Genomic DNA, 18,276 nt, shown 5'->3' with positions numbered 1-18,276 from the left:
AAACTATTTGGGGGTGAGATTCACCTGAGCCTGTGTAGGCCCTGCAAGGAGATGACGTGGACCCTCCGGGTCCTTAGCACGTAAAGGAGGCTCAGAGGACCAGCTCGGATGGAGATGCCTACGTGCAGGCAGGAGAACCCCCAATGGGTCTGCAGCAGGACAACCTGGGCACGGTCCTATCAAGTGAGCTGCTACTGGGAAACTTCACGACGGATTTGTTCTGCCCGGGGAGCAGATGCAGCCATGCCACACTCCATCCTGGCATCTGCCAATTCAGAAGCAGGTTTTTTCTTTCAACATAACAATTATCCTCATACAACAACTGTTTTGACATTCCCTCTCTCAGCAGTGCCCTCTCACAGAGCTCGTAGCACAGCCAGCCATTCACACTATGCTTGTGGCTAAGATAAAAATACTCTTTATAACCTTCACTGGAAATACATGCTATGCCGGATGCTGTTTAAAAAAAAAAAAAAAGCCAAGTGCTGAGCTCTCATCTTCTCCCAGCTTATGAAATACTTGGTTTGGTCCTAAGTATCTTGCTAAACGACTAAAGAGGGAATAGCAGAGTATTCCCCAGGCACCTGGTAAATCCACAATGGATTTATTGTAGAAACGAGCTGAATTCTCTCACTCACTCCAAATGGATTTCAGAGCCCTCTAAAACCCTCCAGAGAATGAGCCGTTTGTGACACGACAAACAAAAAACAACCCCAAGCCCAATGAGTAAACGGTCTCGCATTGTGCAGGGAGCATCCAAAATAAAACACAAACCCAAACTAAGGGGATCTGTCAGTCCCATCTCCAGATGCCCGATTTGATCACGGCAATAAAGGAGCCTGAGGCCAAAGCCCATCTGCCTGGGCGACAGCCCCAACCCCGCTGCAGACCTGAGGAGGAACCGCTGACACCAGACATCGGTACCCGAGTGCACGTGCACACACGTGTGCCGGGGGACGACCCGTACTCTGCTCCTTTTCCTCTCGCGTGAGCTACGACAAGTGACATAGCCGGTTCTGCTCTCAGCCATCCGGTTTCACCAAATCTAAGTTCCCTCTGCACATGTAACAGCATTGACTTAGAGATCTCATATTAATGGGTACTTACACAGGATTAATTGCACATCAGTCCATTGTGGCTACAAATTCATTAGGCTAATAAATCTACATAGTGACAGTAGTACAGTATCAGCTACTTTTCAATACAAACTCCCTACCCTAGCCTTAATCTGTAGGTCAAAAGAAGATCTTCTGCCGCAGTGACCTTCCTATGACCTTTAACATTCATTTTCAATTTTTTTTTTTTCTAGAAAAAAAAAATCCAGTGTGGGGAAAACGCACATATATAACAAAAGCAGTGCTTAACAACCACAGGAAAAAAAGAACATGATCTTGGACTCTTGTATCAGCATCCTCCGTAGACCCTGGTAGTGTTACTTCCAAAGGGTTGCTAAATGCTCCGTCAGTTCTCAAGTCCATTAAACCGTTTCCTAGCTCTAGACATTTCTAGTCTCTCACTATACACGCTGTCTGTAGCAAGAGCATACAGAAATACTTGCTAATGTGCACAAAACTTCCATTTGATTTAATGGAATAGTTTTAGAAGACTGAAGTCTTTACTTCTAGAAGTCTGTTCTTGAGTGGTAGTCCTCTCACCGACAGGTAGCTTTCTACTCCACCCAGGAGAGAGCTCTGAGTCCCTCAAAGTTTTACTCATTTGTTTTGCCCAAAGGTGTTCGGGTATCTAATAAAACCCCTCTCACAGTATTCCCAGGAAATGATTCAGAAGAGGAGATGATTTTTGAATCAAATGAGATCCTCTGGTCCTCTGTGTCAGACCATGGCCAATAGAATGAGCAGCTGCCATGGACATCCCAACTTAAATACGGTACAGTCAAGGGAGGAGAGCAAGGCGGCCTGACCATCTTCCCGTGAGGTACAGGCAAAAAGAGACACCAAAGTCACTCTGTTCTCAACAGTTTGTCTCTTTTTTCCGGAGTCAAATGTTTGATTCCATTTGTTCTAGCAGGAATTGGTGAATCATGTCAAAAGTGGGACGATCTTTGATATCCCTGCTCCAACATTTCAGCATCAGGTCAAACACAGGGTTAGGACACAGAGGAGTCTGGGAGAGATAGATCTGAAAGGAAGAAAGTTACAGCTGTTTCAGTGTTTTTTCATAAAAGAACTGAACCTTTACTAAATTAACACCAAAAGGACAGTTTCATTCTAGGTTTACAAGACACAGCCATCATGCAAGGTTTGAAATCCATTAAGCATGAATCCGGCAGTGAAGTCTGGATGGAGCTTTGAAACCATCTCAAACGGCACCACGGACACTTTGCCAACTTGTTTGACGAGCTGGTCAACAAACAGTCCTTTGTCCCCCAGGAAACATGAATGCTTCAGAGAGATTTGTCGCCCAAGCGACAGCAAAACACAAACCAGAACCAAATTTACCACAATAAAATCCAAATACTTTCACTCACCGTAGACAACCCATGAGGCTTTCTAAGCATCGTGACAGCTTGTTAGCAGAGACAGAAAAAACACCTTTTAGAGCTTATCTAAAGCACAGCTTGGCAGATTTTTTTTTTTCTTCTCATTTCAATACATCTCTTTTAGGCTCTTCACTAAATCATTAGTACTTGGGAGATGGCAAATAAAACCTCCCATCATTTTATTCCCCTTAATTTGTTTGGTGCTAAAGGTGAATTTTGGGAGAACAGCAAACTATTCTGAACTGGCACTTCACTTTTTGGTTACAGCGATCCTCAGTACTAAGGGATTGGATTGTCCTGCATCGTTGCTGGTATCTGCTGAAGGCAGCAGCGCACAGTCCTGCCTGCGAGTTAGTAAGAGAGGACAGAACATCACAGAAAAGCCCTTCAGCAACTAGAGATGGCCAAAGGCTACTTGGCGTACGTGGAGATATTACAGGGAGTATCTAATCCCTGGGAGCTAACAACTCCTCCTTTCTCGTCTTTCAGAGGAAATGCTAGTGGGAGAGAGATCTGACAAAGGGAGAGAGCAAAAGGATTGTGTAGGAGAGCCCAGAAAAGCTAAGGAGGACAGGGCAGATTGAAATAGAAGTGGTTTATAATAAGGAAGAAACACTGGACAGGCTCAAGAGATTCTTCCAGTGGGGCTCCAAGAGAGGAAAGCCGGTGCAATGAGCCTAGATAAAGGGGAAGAGAGGCAGGACAAACTTGAGAAGATGAGTAATAGAAGCAGAGACTTGTGCAGATGACGTAAGGCCAGCAGAAAGGCCCTGGGGGGATCCACCTGGATGTGACCAGGTCAAGTAAAGGAAAGAAAGGCCACGTCTGCTTTCTTACCTGCCTGCCCTGGCTCCGGAAGAACTCTCCTGTGTTCTCGATGACTTGCTCATCTGAGAGGAGGCTGTAAGGTTGCTCCTTACACAGTATGAACATCTCCCAGAGGGTAACCCCAAATGCCCAGACATCACTGGCTGTGGTGAACTTGCCCTGCGAACAGAAAAGACGTTGTAAACCCAAGTTCCTCACGGCGCACATTCAGCAAAACATATTTCAATCTACACCCTCTGCAGCTAAACACGAGGATGCAGAATTCATACCAGGGAAAATGCTCTGAAAAAGAGACAGCAGAGCAGGTGACCTGCTCTCAGCACTGCACAAAGGGACCGAGCTACCACACGGCTGTTTTGTGGGGCAGGAGCAGCACGTCTGTGGGACCCACGGGACAGCTCTAAGAAGGTGCAGTTTTCACTGGAGCAAACCTCTTGAAAGAGGGAATAAGTCTTGGAGAAAGCCAGACTACTGTCCCTCCTGAGAAAGCCTCTATTTGCAGCGGTAGGACAATGGACTGTGGTAGGGGGACGGATAGCTGCTGCCTACCTCCACCCGAAACACAGCACTGCAGCTGTGTTACAGCCTTTGAACGGGAAGCAAAGCCCTCGGGGAGAAAGCAGGGCCGAAGGAGACTCCAGACGCTAAGAGAAAGGCCAAGATATTTTGATCTTTGCACATGTTAGAAGTTGGTGACAGTCTGTTTGCTGTCCCTGTTTTTTGTCGTTGAAAAACGTGCCCAAACTGGCCACGTTTGGAACAACGTGTTTCTGAAGGAGTAAAAAGAAGCTAAAGACTGCTCAGAAAATATCAGAAAACACTCGGAGGCTGGAGGCCCTGTTTGGGCAAAAAACATCCAAGACCTCGATTGCCTAGGCTTATCTGGCAACCCTGGCAGTCTGTCAATGTTTGGAAGATGTTCACACGAGGAAGATCGGAGTGACTTACGGTTTAGATGCAGCTGTAACCAAGAAAATAGGCTGAATTTAGAAAAGCTTAGGCCTATCAGCCTTTGTAGCGGAGGTAACTACAATTTTTCTGGTTACTCAGAGAGCACGTTGCAAGAAAGTATAACCAGGTGATCTCACCAACTAGTTTGAGAAATAAATATTGGGCTGAATATTAAGGAACTGCCTCCAGATCCAATGTGTTTGGGCTGTTGAGCAGTCTCCTAAGGGGAGACAGCAGGACCCTTAAACAGGGAATAAAACCCCAAGCTCAAAACCAGACTTGGTACTTGAAAACTCATGAAGTTTTGCTCCTGCTCCTCTCAGCTTCCCAGCTGGGAAAATAAGCACAGAAAGGCAACTTCCTTACGATCTCAGCAGCAACTCTGAATGCCAGGCACAGAACAGAACTTAAGGCCCCAGACAAGGGCTGAGGGACGGGATGCCATCCAGAGGGACCTGGGCAGGCTTCAGAAGGGAGCCTGTGAAAACCTCATGAGGTTCAACAAGGCCATGTGCAAGGTCCTCCACCTGGGTTGGGGCACCCCCCGATATCAATGCAGTTTGAGGGATGATACGATTGAGAACAGCCCCGTGGAGAAGGACTTGGGGGTACTAGTGGATCAAAAGCTGGACATGACCCAGCAACATGCGATTGCAGCCCAGAAAGCCAACCACATCCTGGGCTGCATCCAAAGCAGCGTGACCAGTAGGTCGAGGGAGGGGATCCTGCTCTGCTCCGCTCTGGTGAGACCCCCCCCCTGCAATACTGCCTTCAGCTCTGGGGTCCTCAGCACAAGGACATGGACCTGTTGGAGTGAGTCCAGAGGAGGCCATGAAGATGATCCGAGGGCTGGAGCACCTCTGCTATGGAGACAGGCTGAGAGAGTTGGGGTTGTTCAGCCTGGAAAAGAGAAGGCTCCAGGGAGACCTTAGAGCAGCCTTCCCATACCTAAAGGGGCCTGCATGAAAGGTAGGGAGGGACTTTATAGCAGGGCCTGTTGTGACAGGACCAGGGGTAACCGTTTTAAAGAGAGTAGATTTAGACTAGATAAAAGGAAGAAATTTTTCACAATGAGGGTGGTGAAACATTGGCACAGGTTGCCCTTGGAGGTGGTAGATGCCCCAGAAACATTCAAGGCCAGGTTGGACGGGGCTCTGAGCAACCTGACCGAGTTAAAGATGTCCCTGCTCACCACAGGGGGGTTGGACTAGATGACTCTTAAAGGTCCCTTCCAACCCAAACCATTCTGTGATCTGTGCTGTATTTGCAAGGTCACGCTCCTTTCTCAGGATACGAGTTATGTCCAATACAACCTAATGGACTTCTCACCTGGGGCCATCTGTAGCACACGTTTAGATGCTATAAGGACCGTTACACATACATGTGCTACTGCTTCAGGGGCACAGTGAAAAATCAGAGGAAGGGAGAGAGAACAGTTTTGTGCAGTCCCTACCAGGAGGATGCTTTCCCAGGCCATCCAACGTATGGGCAGTACGGCTCTTCCCTGGATACGGTAGTAATCCCCACTGTAAAGATTCCTGCTCATGCCAAAGTCTGCAATCTTGATGGTGTAGTTGTTCCCCACCAGGCAGTTGCGAGTTGCCAGATCTCTGTGCACAAAATTCAGTGATGCTAAATACTTCATTCCAGAGGCAATCTGGGTGGCCATGTACAGCAGGTTAGAGTAGCTGCATTAAAAGAAAACATAACAGAAAGAAAAATTAATAAGAGTTCCCAACACTCAACTCTTTCTTGCATTTGATGTGTTCCAGTGACCTATCGTTTTTATTTCCTGCCATTAACAGTGAAACTAAACTGTCTAGTTCCAGTGCACTAACACCCTCACCTGCCAGGCCCTTAGATTTTGACATCCTTTAGATTTTTAATATCAAGCATTAATCTCAAGATTTTTAAAGAGTTTATGCATCAAAGCACCAACTTTTTGCAGAGAGACATGAAAAATTAAACTGTACAATCTCAGAATCTCCTGTCTTAAAAACTACTTAGCCTGGTATTTCAAACACTGCCACTATTGCATGCTTACATTAATGGAAGTGAACATCTCACTTAACATTAAAGAGAGCTTACTTTTTTAAAAAAATATTTAATATTGCTGAAAATATAAACAGATGCATTTTCCATCTAATATAATTTTAATTCCCCCATTAGCAAAATGAAGATAACATTAAAGTTGCATGATACACAGAGTTTGGACCATCTGACTCCCAGCATTCTTCACACACCATTATTCTGTGATGTTCGGTTTGTTCCCCACTCTGCATGCTCAAATGCTCCACACAACCAAGCATTTGTCACTACTCCAATAAACTGTTCAGAGTTAGTATTTCTCTGACAAAGGTCAGAAAGTTTTAGTCTCCTCCTCTTTGTGTTCTGGTGGCAATGAGAAAAGCCCTACCGTGTTGGCTAAATCACAATAATGTAATGCTATGCTAACAGATCCAATCCATCTATTCTCATCAATAGCTAAGCTATGGCTACAGCGATTCAGAGGCAGAGCACTGGCAGGAGGGTCTGGGCACCGCTTCCCTCCCAGCCCTTCCACATAGTGAGTCCCACAACTCAGCTAAGGGACACCTGGCCCACTCCCACAGTCAGCTCAATGTCCTTCCTGATCCGGGTGGACCTGTTGTGCCCCCAGAGAAGGAACTCTCCCACCCACTTGTACCTTGCTAACCTGGTTGTCGGCTTTTTGCACAGGACTGGGCATAACTGCCAAGATCCTACCTTCTCCCTTCCCCCTGCTCAGCTGCAGTTGTCTCCCTGCCTGGGGCTGTTGATCTTCCCATTCAAGAAGCCCGGTCTCTCCCGTCCCACCTGCACCCTGGCAGGGGCTGGTCAGCAGCTCCCTTTTGGGTCCCTGCCCCTCTGCTCAGCAAGCTCGGCAGGGCTTGATGCGTGCCGCTCTGCGTACCGAGGGGCAGGACGGGAGACACTTCTCAGCAGATTCATCTTTGTGATTCGCTAGATAGCCAGAGAGACACTAAGGAGATGAGCTTCAAATACCAAAGAGCTACAAGGACATAAAAATGCATGGCCTCTCTGGAGGAAAGGGCTCGTCACCACATTTGGTACACCAAATATTGGGCTTGAGACACAGGTGGGATAGTTGGACTTTGCCATGTCAATTAGAGACTCACAGGCACCGGCAGAGACAACTTGCACTCTTTGGCAAGGGGATTCATTTTGTTCTCAGTAAACAACTCCTATATAGACAGATATCTGAGCTAGTCATACCGGCCTCCTTTAATGTGAAACTGTACCTGGCTGGAAGGGACAAAAGGAGAGGCTGAAGGATCAGCTGGAGGGAAAGAAAAACTAGAGGTAGAGCCAAGTAATGGAAACCAAGGAAGAATAATGTGAGTGACAGTGCTGAAGTCAGATGAGAGGTGAGCAGGAGATAAAGAAGAAAGGACAGTCTGAAGCTGTGGCAAGGAAAAAAAGCCACAAGTCTAAAGGTAAAAGCTGTCTCAGACATGCAGAAAGGGCAGGAAGCTGGAGGGAGCTGGAATACATTTCTGCTCAGATGCAAATCCTCTCCCATCCTTCAGTTCCTGGTGTGTCATGACTGCAGGATGCCAGTTTAACACTCTGACAGGACTACCGACCCCCGCCAGCTACTGGCAGAAACGCTGGTGTTGTCTTGACATGGTAAGACCCAGCATCTTCTGTCCCATCCCTCAAAAGAACTGGCTCTGCCTAACTGCCTCGTTCCTGAACTATAAATAAATCTAATCCTTTGGGGAGGTACATACCAAAGGCTAAGCAATGCACCAACTTCTGACTGGTACAGGTTTCTTTATCAAGCAGCATACGTTAGTCCTACACATAACTCTCTGAGGAAAGGACTTCAATAGTAGAGATGCTTTAACGTTAGATTTAATCCTTCCATAGAGGAGAAAGATCAAGTGCCACTGCTGACAGAAAATGCTTTTCTTTGCCAAATATTCTCCTTCTGTTGGCTGATGAAATCTTTCCTTAGAGAAACTCCACACTCAACTCCCCTCATGTAATGTTTTTCAGACATTCAGAGAACATATGAACCTTCTTAAAAGCCTAAGAGACATTCTTGATTTTCATCCCAGATTTTTTGCTGTAGTGCAACTGGCTTCCCATATTAATGAAATACTTGATGCAAGCCCCCTAACATAAACAGATGGCCACATCAGTAAACAACACATCTAAGATGGTCACCATGACCACAACAGCCCACAGTCAGGGACACTTCCCAGGAACACAGACCTCCAGAGGCCTCAAGAACAACCTCCCACGCGAAGCCGGACTAGTGTCCGCAGCACGTGCCGTGGCAGCGGCCAGGCCAGGCAGAGGAAGGTCACTGCCTGGAAGGCACAGCAGATTAAACTAGTAGTTTTGTATTCCTGATTCATCCCAAAGATGGGCAGCTCCTCTTACCTGACACAGGGAATATTGTTTGAAATGGCAAATTTGCTGTAGATCTCCCTCTGTGACAGGAACTGATTGAGGTCTCCATTTTCCATGTACTCTGTTATCATGCACAGTGGGTCATCATGCACACAGACCCCCAGAAGCCGGATGATATTTGGGTTCTTCAGCCGTGACATGATCTTGATCTCCTTCAGGAAATCGTTTCTTATAAAACAGAAGACACAGATTCAAATCCTAAACTATTCCTTTGTCTAAAGAAAGCCGAAGTGGCATGTAAGAAAATCTCAATTCAGAGACATTTACACTTCTGCACACAGTAAGCTTGAAAGCTCGTTCTGTGTTTGTGTTCAACATTGACCCCTTCCCCAGCAAACAGGGTTAATACAGCATTTCAGTTTGACATTACATCTATTCCTATCTCCCACTCCCTGCTTATGTCCTGTTCCTTACATGAACGCACAGAACATACACCAGAGACACATGACACTCTCTTACAGAAATCACCAGGATTAACCAATGTGAAACTGTTGTTTGGAGAGTATTTGCTTTCCTTCTCAGATGGTCGGCTCTGCAGATGCGCTTACCTGGCTGTTTTGTTGACATCTGATCTCAGCATTTTCACTGCTACGAGAACTGGCTGGTGAGTGAATTCTGTAGACGAGACTCCCAGGAATTCCAGCAGGCCATCAGCTTCACAAAGGTGCACCTGTGGGGCAGAAGGCAGAGGCAAACATGAGAACATGCACAGGCAGAAAACCAGAGAAAAACAACGTCACATTGAGGTCACCAGTTTGGTCACCGCTGGCAGAATGACCAAGTGAACGATTTAATGAAGGTGACACTGTTCTGATCAGAAATAGCCCATAGCTTGGCCCTAGATCCTGGACAAAACGTGTACGTACACTACATAGCCCATGACATAGGAATGCACGTGGAATGCAGCCTGATGTGTCTCCAATGCATTGAATTTCCATTGAAAAAAAAAATTCCATTGAATTTTGCGTGCAGACTGATGCAGTAGGCTACTGGGGCACTGCAATTCGCCCAGTGAGTACTGGAGATGTTCAGGAAGGCCACTGTACCTGGAGTTGTCTGCTTTACTCTGCACGTGCATGCAAACAGCATGGCTGGGGCAGGTTTGGCACGTACAACACATCACACCAGCCACACCAGTCCAGAATTGCCCTGCAGCCTGGCCTGAGTCACAGCTCCAATTTAACTGAGGAGCATCCAGGAACTACAGACAGCTATCCACAGTCCTCTAATTCCAGGAAAAGAAAAAAAAAGGAGAAAAGTGTGTGCATGCAGGTGTGTGTCCATGTGTACGTGATGTGAACGCGTCACCTGTTCTGGAGGAGGGGAGCAGACTGGACGCATCTTGCAGCACTGAGGGGAATGTAATGGGAGCTTAATGAATTTTATATGAAGAAAGCAGCACGAACTTACGTGACAGGCATGGTGAGGAGAAAGAGGAGAGAGCATACAAAATGGGACAAACCCACAGAACAGAAACAAAAGTACAAAGATGCTGCTGCAGTTACATGGAGAATGAAATCTGCTGTGGTTCAAGTACAGTCACAAGACTAGGAGTAGGAAAGAGTCACGGTACTAAGTGCACATATTACAAGCGCAGATAATGCGTCACTGAGTCCAGGGAGTGGATGGCTGGGAACAAGGAAGCAGAAAAGATTGAAAGGGAAGGAAGCTCTGAGTGGAGAGGTGAAAAAAAAGCAATGAGTCATGTTTCTAGAAGCAAGACTGCACACTAAGCCAGCGCAGTGGAGCAGAGCACATGATGATGACCAGTTTGGTAAAGACGAAGGAGGTGAGGAGGGATGGGAGAACACGATGCGGCACATTCTAGAGCCTGTGATGTGTGGAAAGGAATAGGTTCTGAATCAATCTCCAAGGCAAATGGAGATGGGAGAGCCTGGCTGCTCCTGTCTGACAACACAACGGAGGAGGAGAAAGCTTTGACAGTTATTAGGAAGACAGGAATAAGAGGGAAGGATAAACCAGAAGCAAAACAATGAGGAAAAAAAGCCTCTCTGTTTCACTTTTGGAGCACAGCCCAAGGCAGGGCAGGATCCAGGCAACAGCAGATGGGGCTATGCTGACAGCCAGGTGAAGAGGCTGAGGAAATTCGGCACCTTCCCAATCCATGGAGTGATCCAGAAAGTAGTAAGGGGGATAGGGAAGTGGCTGGGGTAGGGAAGGTGTGCTGTCTGAAGGGAGGGACTATAAAGATGGGCACATCACAGAGGAGGAAGCAGTTAGTAAGGGCTGTGCTTTGCCGAGATGTAGTACATAGGTAGAATTCAGGGCTGCGAGTGAGCAAAAGCTGGGAAGAAGAGGGAGACAGTGGAAGAGTGTGAGGAGGAGAGGGGAAGACCTGCTCAGTATGGACCTAGGGAAAGTGTGGAAATGAAGCCGGAAGAGAAGAAAAGGCAAAGTGAAAACATTCACAGCTTGAAAGGAGCTCAAGGAGTAAAGAGAAAGCTTGGTGGATGACAGATGCATGTATCATGCTGCCTGAGGCTTCTGACACAAACTGAGGCTTGAGCAAGCAGCAATGCTAGAGACCATGTGAGGGCATCACAGTGCTTGGGAAATGTCTGTCTTTGCTTGGGTCAGCATGCAGAGCCCCACCAGAATCTCCATGTGTTAATGGGAAAGCTGTTCTTACAGCTAGGATCAATCTGTCTCAGCTGAAGTCACTAATAAAGTTTTCAAACTCACATGCCTAAAGGTGAGTGACAACCATTACACATTTGAGATGTCCATGGAAGACCATTAAACAGTCTGAATTCCCATGCCCAGGCCTTTTCTATAAGGTCATAAACAGGAATATAGACAGCGAACAGAAAAAGTTTGCAAAGTTGATCCGTGGTACCAAGCAGCAGCGTCCCAGCTGCAGAAAGGGGCTCTCAAGCCTTTCCTAAGCGACATCAGCTTTCCCTGACAGCAAAGACATACATCAAATAAAATACTGGTATGCAGAATCCTCAGTCCCCAAGTATGAAGCAGTGCCAGAGAGGCAGCTCAGAAGATTCAGCTCTGCCAGGCATCTCCTTTCTGTTGGGAGGAAAAGTGGAAGAGAATGGCTGTACCTCTCCAAACTGTCCTTCTCCCAGCTTCTCCTTGAGTCGTAGCTGCTGCCGTGGGAATTCACCTACTGAGATGTCCTTCTTGGTAAGTGAATCCACAGTGAGGGCTGGGACCGCATACATGTTGTTGCCGGTCACACCTTGCAGGTGGACGATATCTGTTTCGGCATAGTGAGGAACATTGTTCTGAAAGCCTTGGTGAGGAGTGGACTTTGTCAGGTCAGGCTCAGCATAGTCCCCGCTGCACACTAAGGGAAAATCAAAGACAAGTGGAGTCAGACACACTCACTCCCTTAAAACCAGTATGGCCCGGGCTCCCACCCTTCTTGATCCTGCAAGACCTCTGGGAATTCAGCCTAGCTGCACATCTACCTTGTACCAAGGTATGCCCCGATGGAAGATTCTGCTTTGTTTTAACTAAGGCTTAAACCAGAACAAGCCACACTTCTGCAGACACCAGAATACCTGTGAGGCGCCAGCGGACTCGTGTTAAACAGCTGTCTGCTCTATCCAGTTATGAGAGCTGAAGTTCTTGCCCGGACATGGAGGCATGAGTCTGAAGTGACTTCCTATTTCTGATTCATCCTAAATATGATCTGTTCCTCTTACCTGATGCAGGGATATTGTTTGCAACATCAAACTTGCTCTGGATTCCTTTCTGCTACAAGAACTGACTGAGGTTTCCATTTTCCAGGTGCTCTGTTAGCATGCTATGTTACCTCTTACAGCCTATTCACATAAATATCATGTGATCACTCTTTATAATTAACTCCCTGTATGGTCAGCATTACACAGAACATTTGTTCTGCTTCAAATTCACATCCTGACTCAATCCAAATCAGTCTCCCTGTGTAGTATAATGCTGGATCTTAGCAACTTTGCAGTGCTTGAGGAATGCAGCGCTGCCCTTCCATTCACTAATCGGCACTGCCATCACTGAGTACAGAATACTGTTGGAAACATTCCCTTCGGTGTGCGTCCAAAAGCTCCCAGGGGCTGGAAGCCAGGGCACTACTGACAATTCTCTGCTGCATTTCCCTTGGTTTTTTCTAAGGGAATTTCAAAGAGCCCTTGCTGCAGGAAAAGGTGCTAAAGGTCTTCTCCACCAGCCAGTCTGGACAGCCCAGGAGTGCTGCAGGCAGCGACTCCACTGCCAAGGGGCTGGTGAGACAAACAATGTGTGATTGCTGTGATTGCCAATATCAGCTCCTAAAAGATGACCTGGCTAACGTATAAACACGTCTCCAAAGAGAACAATAAAAGGCCGCTACCCTCTAGTGGGGCTGGTGCTCCATCTGCCAAAGTTATATGCTAAAAAGTTTCAGAGCTCCAGAATATTGTCTTAGGTCCCTGGGTTAGCATTGTATTGCACAGGGGTCCAAGAACATTACTTAGACACTGAGAAATGGCACATTTTAAAATCAGAGAGAAATAATAAAAGAATGAATGTGTAACTCCTGGAGATTGATGATTACATTACCTGAATCCTCTGCACTTTGAGAGAGCTCTGGAAGTTTTTGAAGCAGTGTAGCTGGCTGGTGATATTCCAAATCCAGTGGGAAAGCACGTTCATAGGTGGGATTTGACTGGTGGATCTGGGTCTGGTTGTTGGCAATGGTGTAGCTGTAGAAGGAGAGGCGGACTGTGGCATCCTCTTCCAGGATTCGACGTGGGGCCTGCAAAAGAGAAAAAAATGCTGAAACGATGCTCAGTTGTTAAGTAATGTATTGGCTGCAACATCAGCAATTTCCAGTAACATCTTGGGTAGGGCTGGCATCCTCTCCTGCTGTGAGAACAGAGTTTTAGCTGCTTTATGGAGCTGGGGAAACCCTGTGCTTTCCACACAATTCTGAGCTCATTAGGGTTAATGCTTAGTATTGAACTTGTGTCTGCAAAACAGGCCCATTGTATTACCTTTTCCAACCTTTTCTGAACATATTGCTTCCAAAGAATAATGATTATAATCATCAGGAGCAGAAGAATAATAGCCACAAGGCAGCCCACGAGGATGGAGGTACTGGAGTCATCTGCTTTCTCTCCTATCCAGGTGCTGGTTACAGAAGATGTGGTTTCTGCAATCATAGAGGTATGAAGAACAATCTGGAGTTAACAAAGCACAGGTTGTCCTCTGTGCTGGCTAGCTTCCTACATGTCCCTTCCTACAGTATGGCACAGAAAAGACCTTAGGCAGCTTCCTGAGCATTAACATTAGCTGTGTTCACATTTCACTCTTATCAGAAATTCTCATTTTGGAGGTTCGCGGCTAAGAATTGTGCAGAGCACTTCTGCAGTCAAAGACTGCTCTTAGCATTGGAACAGATTCCTGCAACAGATCCATATTAGTGCAGACAGTTTACAGAGTTTCACTGGTGGCACTGGCCTTCAGCCCACTTGCTCTGAGGTAGCCTTGGTCAGCGAGGGAAGAAGTAGCTGAGGCTCAGAGGACCGTGAGCTGCAGCCCTGTGCATGAGGGCAATCACCAGGCCATACTCAGATCTCCAGAAAAGGAGGGAGAGACCACGCTAACTAGGATGTTACTGTGAAATCCCGCAACACTCGAGCCCTCGGCGTGGCTAAGTGACAGAAGTCCTTACCCCAGGTCCCCTCAGTAACGTTGCACTCCGTTTCCAGGAGATCCGTTGTGCTTGTGGCTACCGTAACGAAATTAGGATTCACACTCTCCATGTCTGTCGAAGGGAAGGGAAGGTGTCAGCCCAACAACCAACCTGCCTGCTCCTGCCAACGGCCAGCGCAATCCCAACCACCACCCCAGCCTTCCCAAGCAGGACAGGGCCGAGACCCAGGCAGCAGGTCACAACCAGGGTGAGCAGAGATACCTGCTCACTCAGCAGTTCCCAGCACCCCTGCAGGAATGAGCAGCACGTACGTCCTGACCGCAGCAAACCACCAGTATGTGCAGGACACTTCCCTGAGCTTGGCCAGACACAGGGGACTGGAGCGAGAGCTTTTTTTTCCATGTTAGCCTGATTATAAGAATCACCATCCCAGACTAGACCAAGAGTCTGCCTAGTCTCATACATCACAGAGGGCAGCCAGGAGGGGCTGCTACCAGCATGATAAGCAACAAGCTGCATTGCCCCAGGAATGTGCTCGCACTATAGCTGATTAGGGACCTTGGAGTAGGAAGCTATATAGCCAGATCATTTCACTGTCAGTGCTGGCAGTTTTCTCCAAGACTTCTGTCCATTCCCTTCTAGAGCCTTTTAAAGCACCTCATGGCACTGACTTCTGCATCATAGTTAAGAATTGAGGAAAAAAAAAAGTCAGCCTCTTATTTTTCATAATCTGCTAACTTGATCATCATCTGTAGATATACTTAAATTTACTGAGTATTTTGTTATGAATAACAGAAGTAAAAAAAAAAAAAATCAACCCTATAACCAGCAGGCAACTGTCTCAAAAAGAAGAAATGCTCTATAGTCCAATTTTTGATTGCCCTGGTTGTGCTTCTGCAGATGTGCATTACTATCAGCCTGAAAAGCATCCACTGTAGACTGTACCTTTCTGCCCCTGCATTGCCCTTCCAGCCCTTTCAGCGCTTCTACCACCTCCTCCTTCCCATCGTGTAGCCCCACAGTGCCCTACGCTCAGGCTAACCCCACATCTCCTGCATCTCCACACCATTTCTTTTGCTCTCTGTGCTTTGCCAGATCTGCTTGACAGAAGGGATACTGACCTGACTGGAAGGAAATCTCACTCATCATCATCCAGGTGTCAGCGAAGTAGAAGCGGCAAAGTATGGCTTTACCTACGCGCTGATTGAGGGGGACAGTCACAAATCTAGCACTGGGGTTTTTGTCATCTAAGACAGTTGCCACTCCAACGGGTTCAGACTCCCAGTCTGCAATCAGGCGTGGTTTGAACAGACACTCCACCTTCTGAAAGATCTTCACCCCCTTGGAAAACATGTTGTTACAATGCACCTAGGAAGAAGAGAACAGATCAATCAGACAGGAGGAAGATTGACAGAAACCCAAATCAAACCTCAGGAATCTTCTGTTCATGAAGATTTTCTATTTCTAATATAGCCCTGTATGAATACTCCTTACCCAGAATGAGTTACTTGTGCCAGTATAGCTCCAGCCACTCATAGTGCGCAATGAGAACATTTGTGCAAAAAGTTATTCCGAAATAGCTCTTAACTTTATGTGCAAAAGCTACATTAATGGTGAAATTTTGGCAGGCTGCTCAAAAGGCCGATATAAAAATCAATCAAACCAACCCTACTAATCTAAAGCCTCACAGACCAATTCTCCTCGAACATATATCCTAAGATGGGAAAGAAAAACCACACCTGGGCTCTAGCCTCTTTTAGAAAGCCTTCAGCATCTGCAGTCCAAGCTAATTTCTTCAGGGATAAAAAAAAAGGTACAAGCTCAACAAGATATTCCCCTGACATACAGCAGCTCTTCTGCTATGGTTGCACCTTGAAGACAACTGAGGATCTAAGTTTTAAGAAAATCATCATGTAAGCCTGCATCCATCAGCCTCTCCTGGTGGCTCATCATCAGGTTGTCCCTGCTGCAACAGCACCACTGCTTTTGCTAACGACACTGCAATTTAAACTGCAATCACTATGCTGCCAAGCTAACACCTCACTAAAACAAAGGCATCCTCTCTTATCTCTGAGTTACAGCTCCACACACGCCGCTTTCAGACTAAGCCATTCACAAACCTCTTTCAGGCTGACTTCACACCTCCCTATTTGGGAAGTTTGTTTTATCCTCCCAAGAGCTGGTAACAACTTTCTCCCTTCCTGCTCTCGGGCTGCACCCAAACCAAGAGGCTCCAGCACAAAAGTGAGATCTCCATCTTCTGGGGTTGCAGCACTGCAGACCCATCAACACCAAACACCTGGCACTCTCCCAGGCCTCCAGCACTTCCAAGGAAGCAGGCTTTGCAAAGGGGGACAAGGCATGTAAAGATCCTTTAGGTTTTTCCACTGTCTGTCTTCGATGCAAATCTTGCCCTGCGCCTTTTTAAACAAACAAACATGACAGTATAAGTTCTGCCATGCAGTCCTGAAGATCTGGACCACAGTACTTTGGCATTGTGGCCAGTGACCAGGAACCAGAAGGAATAAGGTGACCCTTGAAGTCTTCAGTATCTCTCAGTCTCCTCCATTTCCATAGCCACAGTGGTCCAAACCCTGCCTAGGGACTCCAGAAATTATTTCCTAATGACTGTGGAGCATTAGCAACTGTGACAACAACAGTTCCCAAACTAAGTGCAGCTTTGAACCCTATTAATTGCTTGGCCTCTGTGAGGTCTTGCAACGAATAGCAGAGAAGCAGTAATGAGGACAACAGGCCTGATGAGTAGTAAAGAGACAAAAGAAGAGTATTTGCAGATAATTAGGAACAGATGAAGCTTAGACAACATTATTCAATATGGAGAAATAGTCATCCATAACAAGGCAGGAAAGCCTGATGCCTGCAATATATCATTTGTGCCGTATTTGGACAGGAGTTGGATACGTTCGCATCTTGGACTGATATAGACACTTTCTGTTCCAAACACCACCTACTAAAGTCCAATTTTATAATATGCAAGCCTAAGTAATTTGCAATGCAGTTGCAATATTTGCTAACATTTATTTTTAATACTTTCTTGGATACTGGGAAGTTCAGAAGACTGGGATAAAGCTAACAGGTATGAAGATACAAAAAAGTATTTACAGACCACCGAGCTGGTATAAAATAAATGCAAAGCTGAAACAGGCAACATTCAATAAATAATGAAGAATAATTTATGCTAACCAAAACAGCTTTATAATGAAATACTAGATGAAGTAGCTATTTTTATGAGCTTATGTGTTTGGCTGATCAGGATGGCTGTGTTTACATGACAGATTTTTGTAAGGCATTTGATTTACTCATTATAACATCTGTCCCCAATTAGCATAGTATGAACTCATGAATTATATTCATTTGATTAAAAATTGTCAACTAGTTAGTCTTATAAATTTTAAGGCACAAATTCTTCTCTAGGTGTTTTTCTAACAGGAATGTATTCCTAGCTCAAGGTTATTTGCTACCTTTTTCAATGATCTGAAAGAGACAGCAGAATCACCAGCAATAAAATAAATTAAAATTGGGAAAAAAAAATAAATATCAAAGTTTCCTAAAATAATCTGAAGTTGTCAGGACTGACTCATTTCAGGGTAGTGAACTCGGGAACAAAACTTAAGTGATGCTTTCTACACTGGATTTTTATCCCGGACACCAATAACTTTGAACTGACTTTTAGCATGATACCAAAGGCTCAATGAACACTGGCTCCCTATCCGTTGGCTAGGGGAACCAATATGATCACACGATTCATAAACAAAGAAGAGTCGTCCAAAAGTAGGAAATTGGTACCATTCTTTCATGCAGTTTGAGGGAAAGTCTGCATCCAGTTCCAGTTTCTGTACCTCCAAAAGAGTACTGGCAAAGAAAGAAA

At 46.1% G+C, this 18,276-nt stretch overlaps 1 protein-coding gene across 2 annotated transcripts in view; it reads right to left on the bottom strand.

The window, feature by feature from the left end:
- Positions 1-1,718: 1,718 nt before the first annotated feature.
- The window catches only part of LOC104163092 (discoidin domain-containing receptor 2-like), a 31,152-nt gene continuing 14,594 nt past the window's right edge, over positions 1,719-18,276 (bottom strand). Inside the window, exons 7-17 of one of the 2 annotated variants that reach the window (XM_009701979.1) lie at positions 15,509-15,755; positions 14,406-14,498; positions 13,726-13,883; positions 13,292-13,487; positions 11,815-12,059; positions 9,289-9,410; positions 8,711-8,908; positions 5,733-5,967; positions 3,338-3,487; positions 2,489-2,526; positions 1,960-2,139 (exon numbers count right to left, since the gene is read on the bottom strand). In XM_009701979.1, the coding sequence (XP_009700281.1) occupies positions 2,091-2,139; positions 2,489-2,526; positions 3,338-3,487; positions 5,733-5,967; positions 8,711-8,908; positions 9,289-9,410; positions 11,815-12,059; positions 13,292-13,487; positions 13,726-13,883; positions 14,406-14,498; positions 15,509-15,755 (1,731 nt within the window). In that variant the 3' untranslated portion in view covers positions 1,960-2,090. Of the gene's footprint in view, positions 2,140-2,488; positions 2,527-3,337; positions 3,488-5,732; positions 5,968-8,710; positions 8,909-9,288; positions 9,411-11,814; positions 12,060-13,291; positions 13,488-13,725; positions 13,884-14,405; positions 14,499-15,508; positions 15,756-18,276 lie in introns of both variants that reach the window. The other variant, XM_009701978.1, reaches the window with a different exon arrangement.

Source organism: Cariama cristata, unplaced genomic scaffold (assembly GCF_000690535.1).
Source record: "Cariama cristata isolate BGI_N322 unplaced genomic scaffold, ASM69053v1 scaffold8326, whole genome shotgun sequence".
NCBI classification, from domain to species: domain Eukaryota; kingdom Metazoa; phylum Chordata; class Aves; order Cariamiformes; family Cariamidae; genus Cariama; species Cariama cristata.
This window is presented reverse-complemented; position numbering and strand designations above follow the sequence as displayed.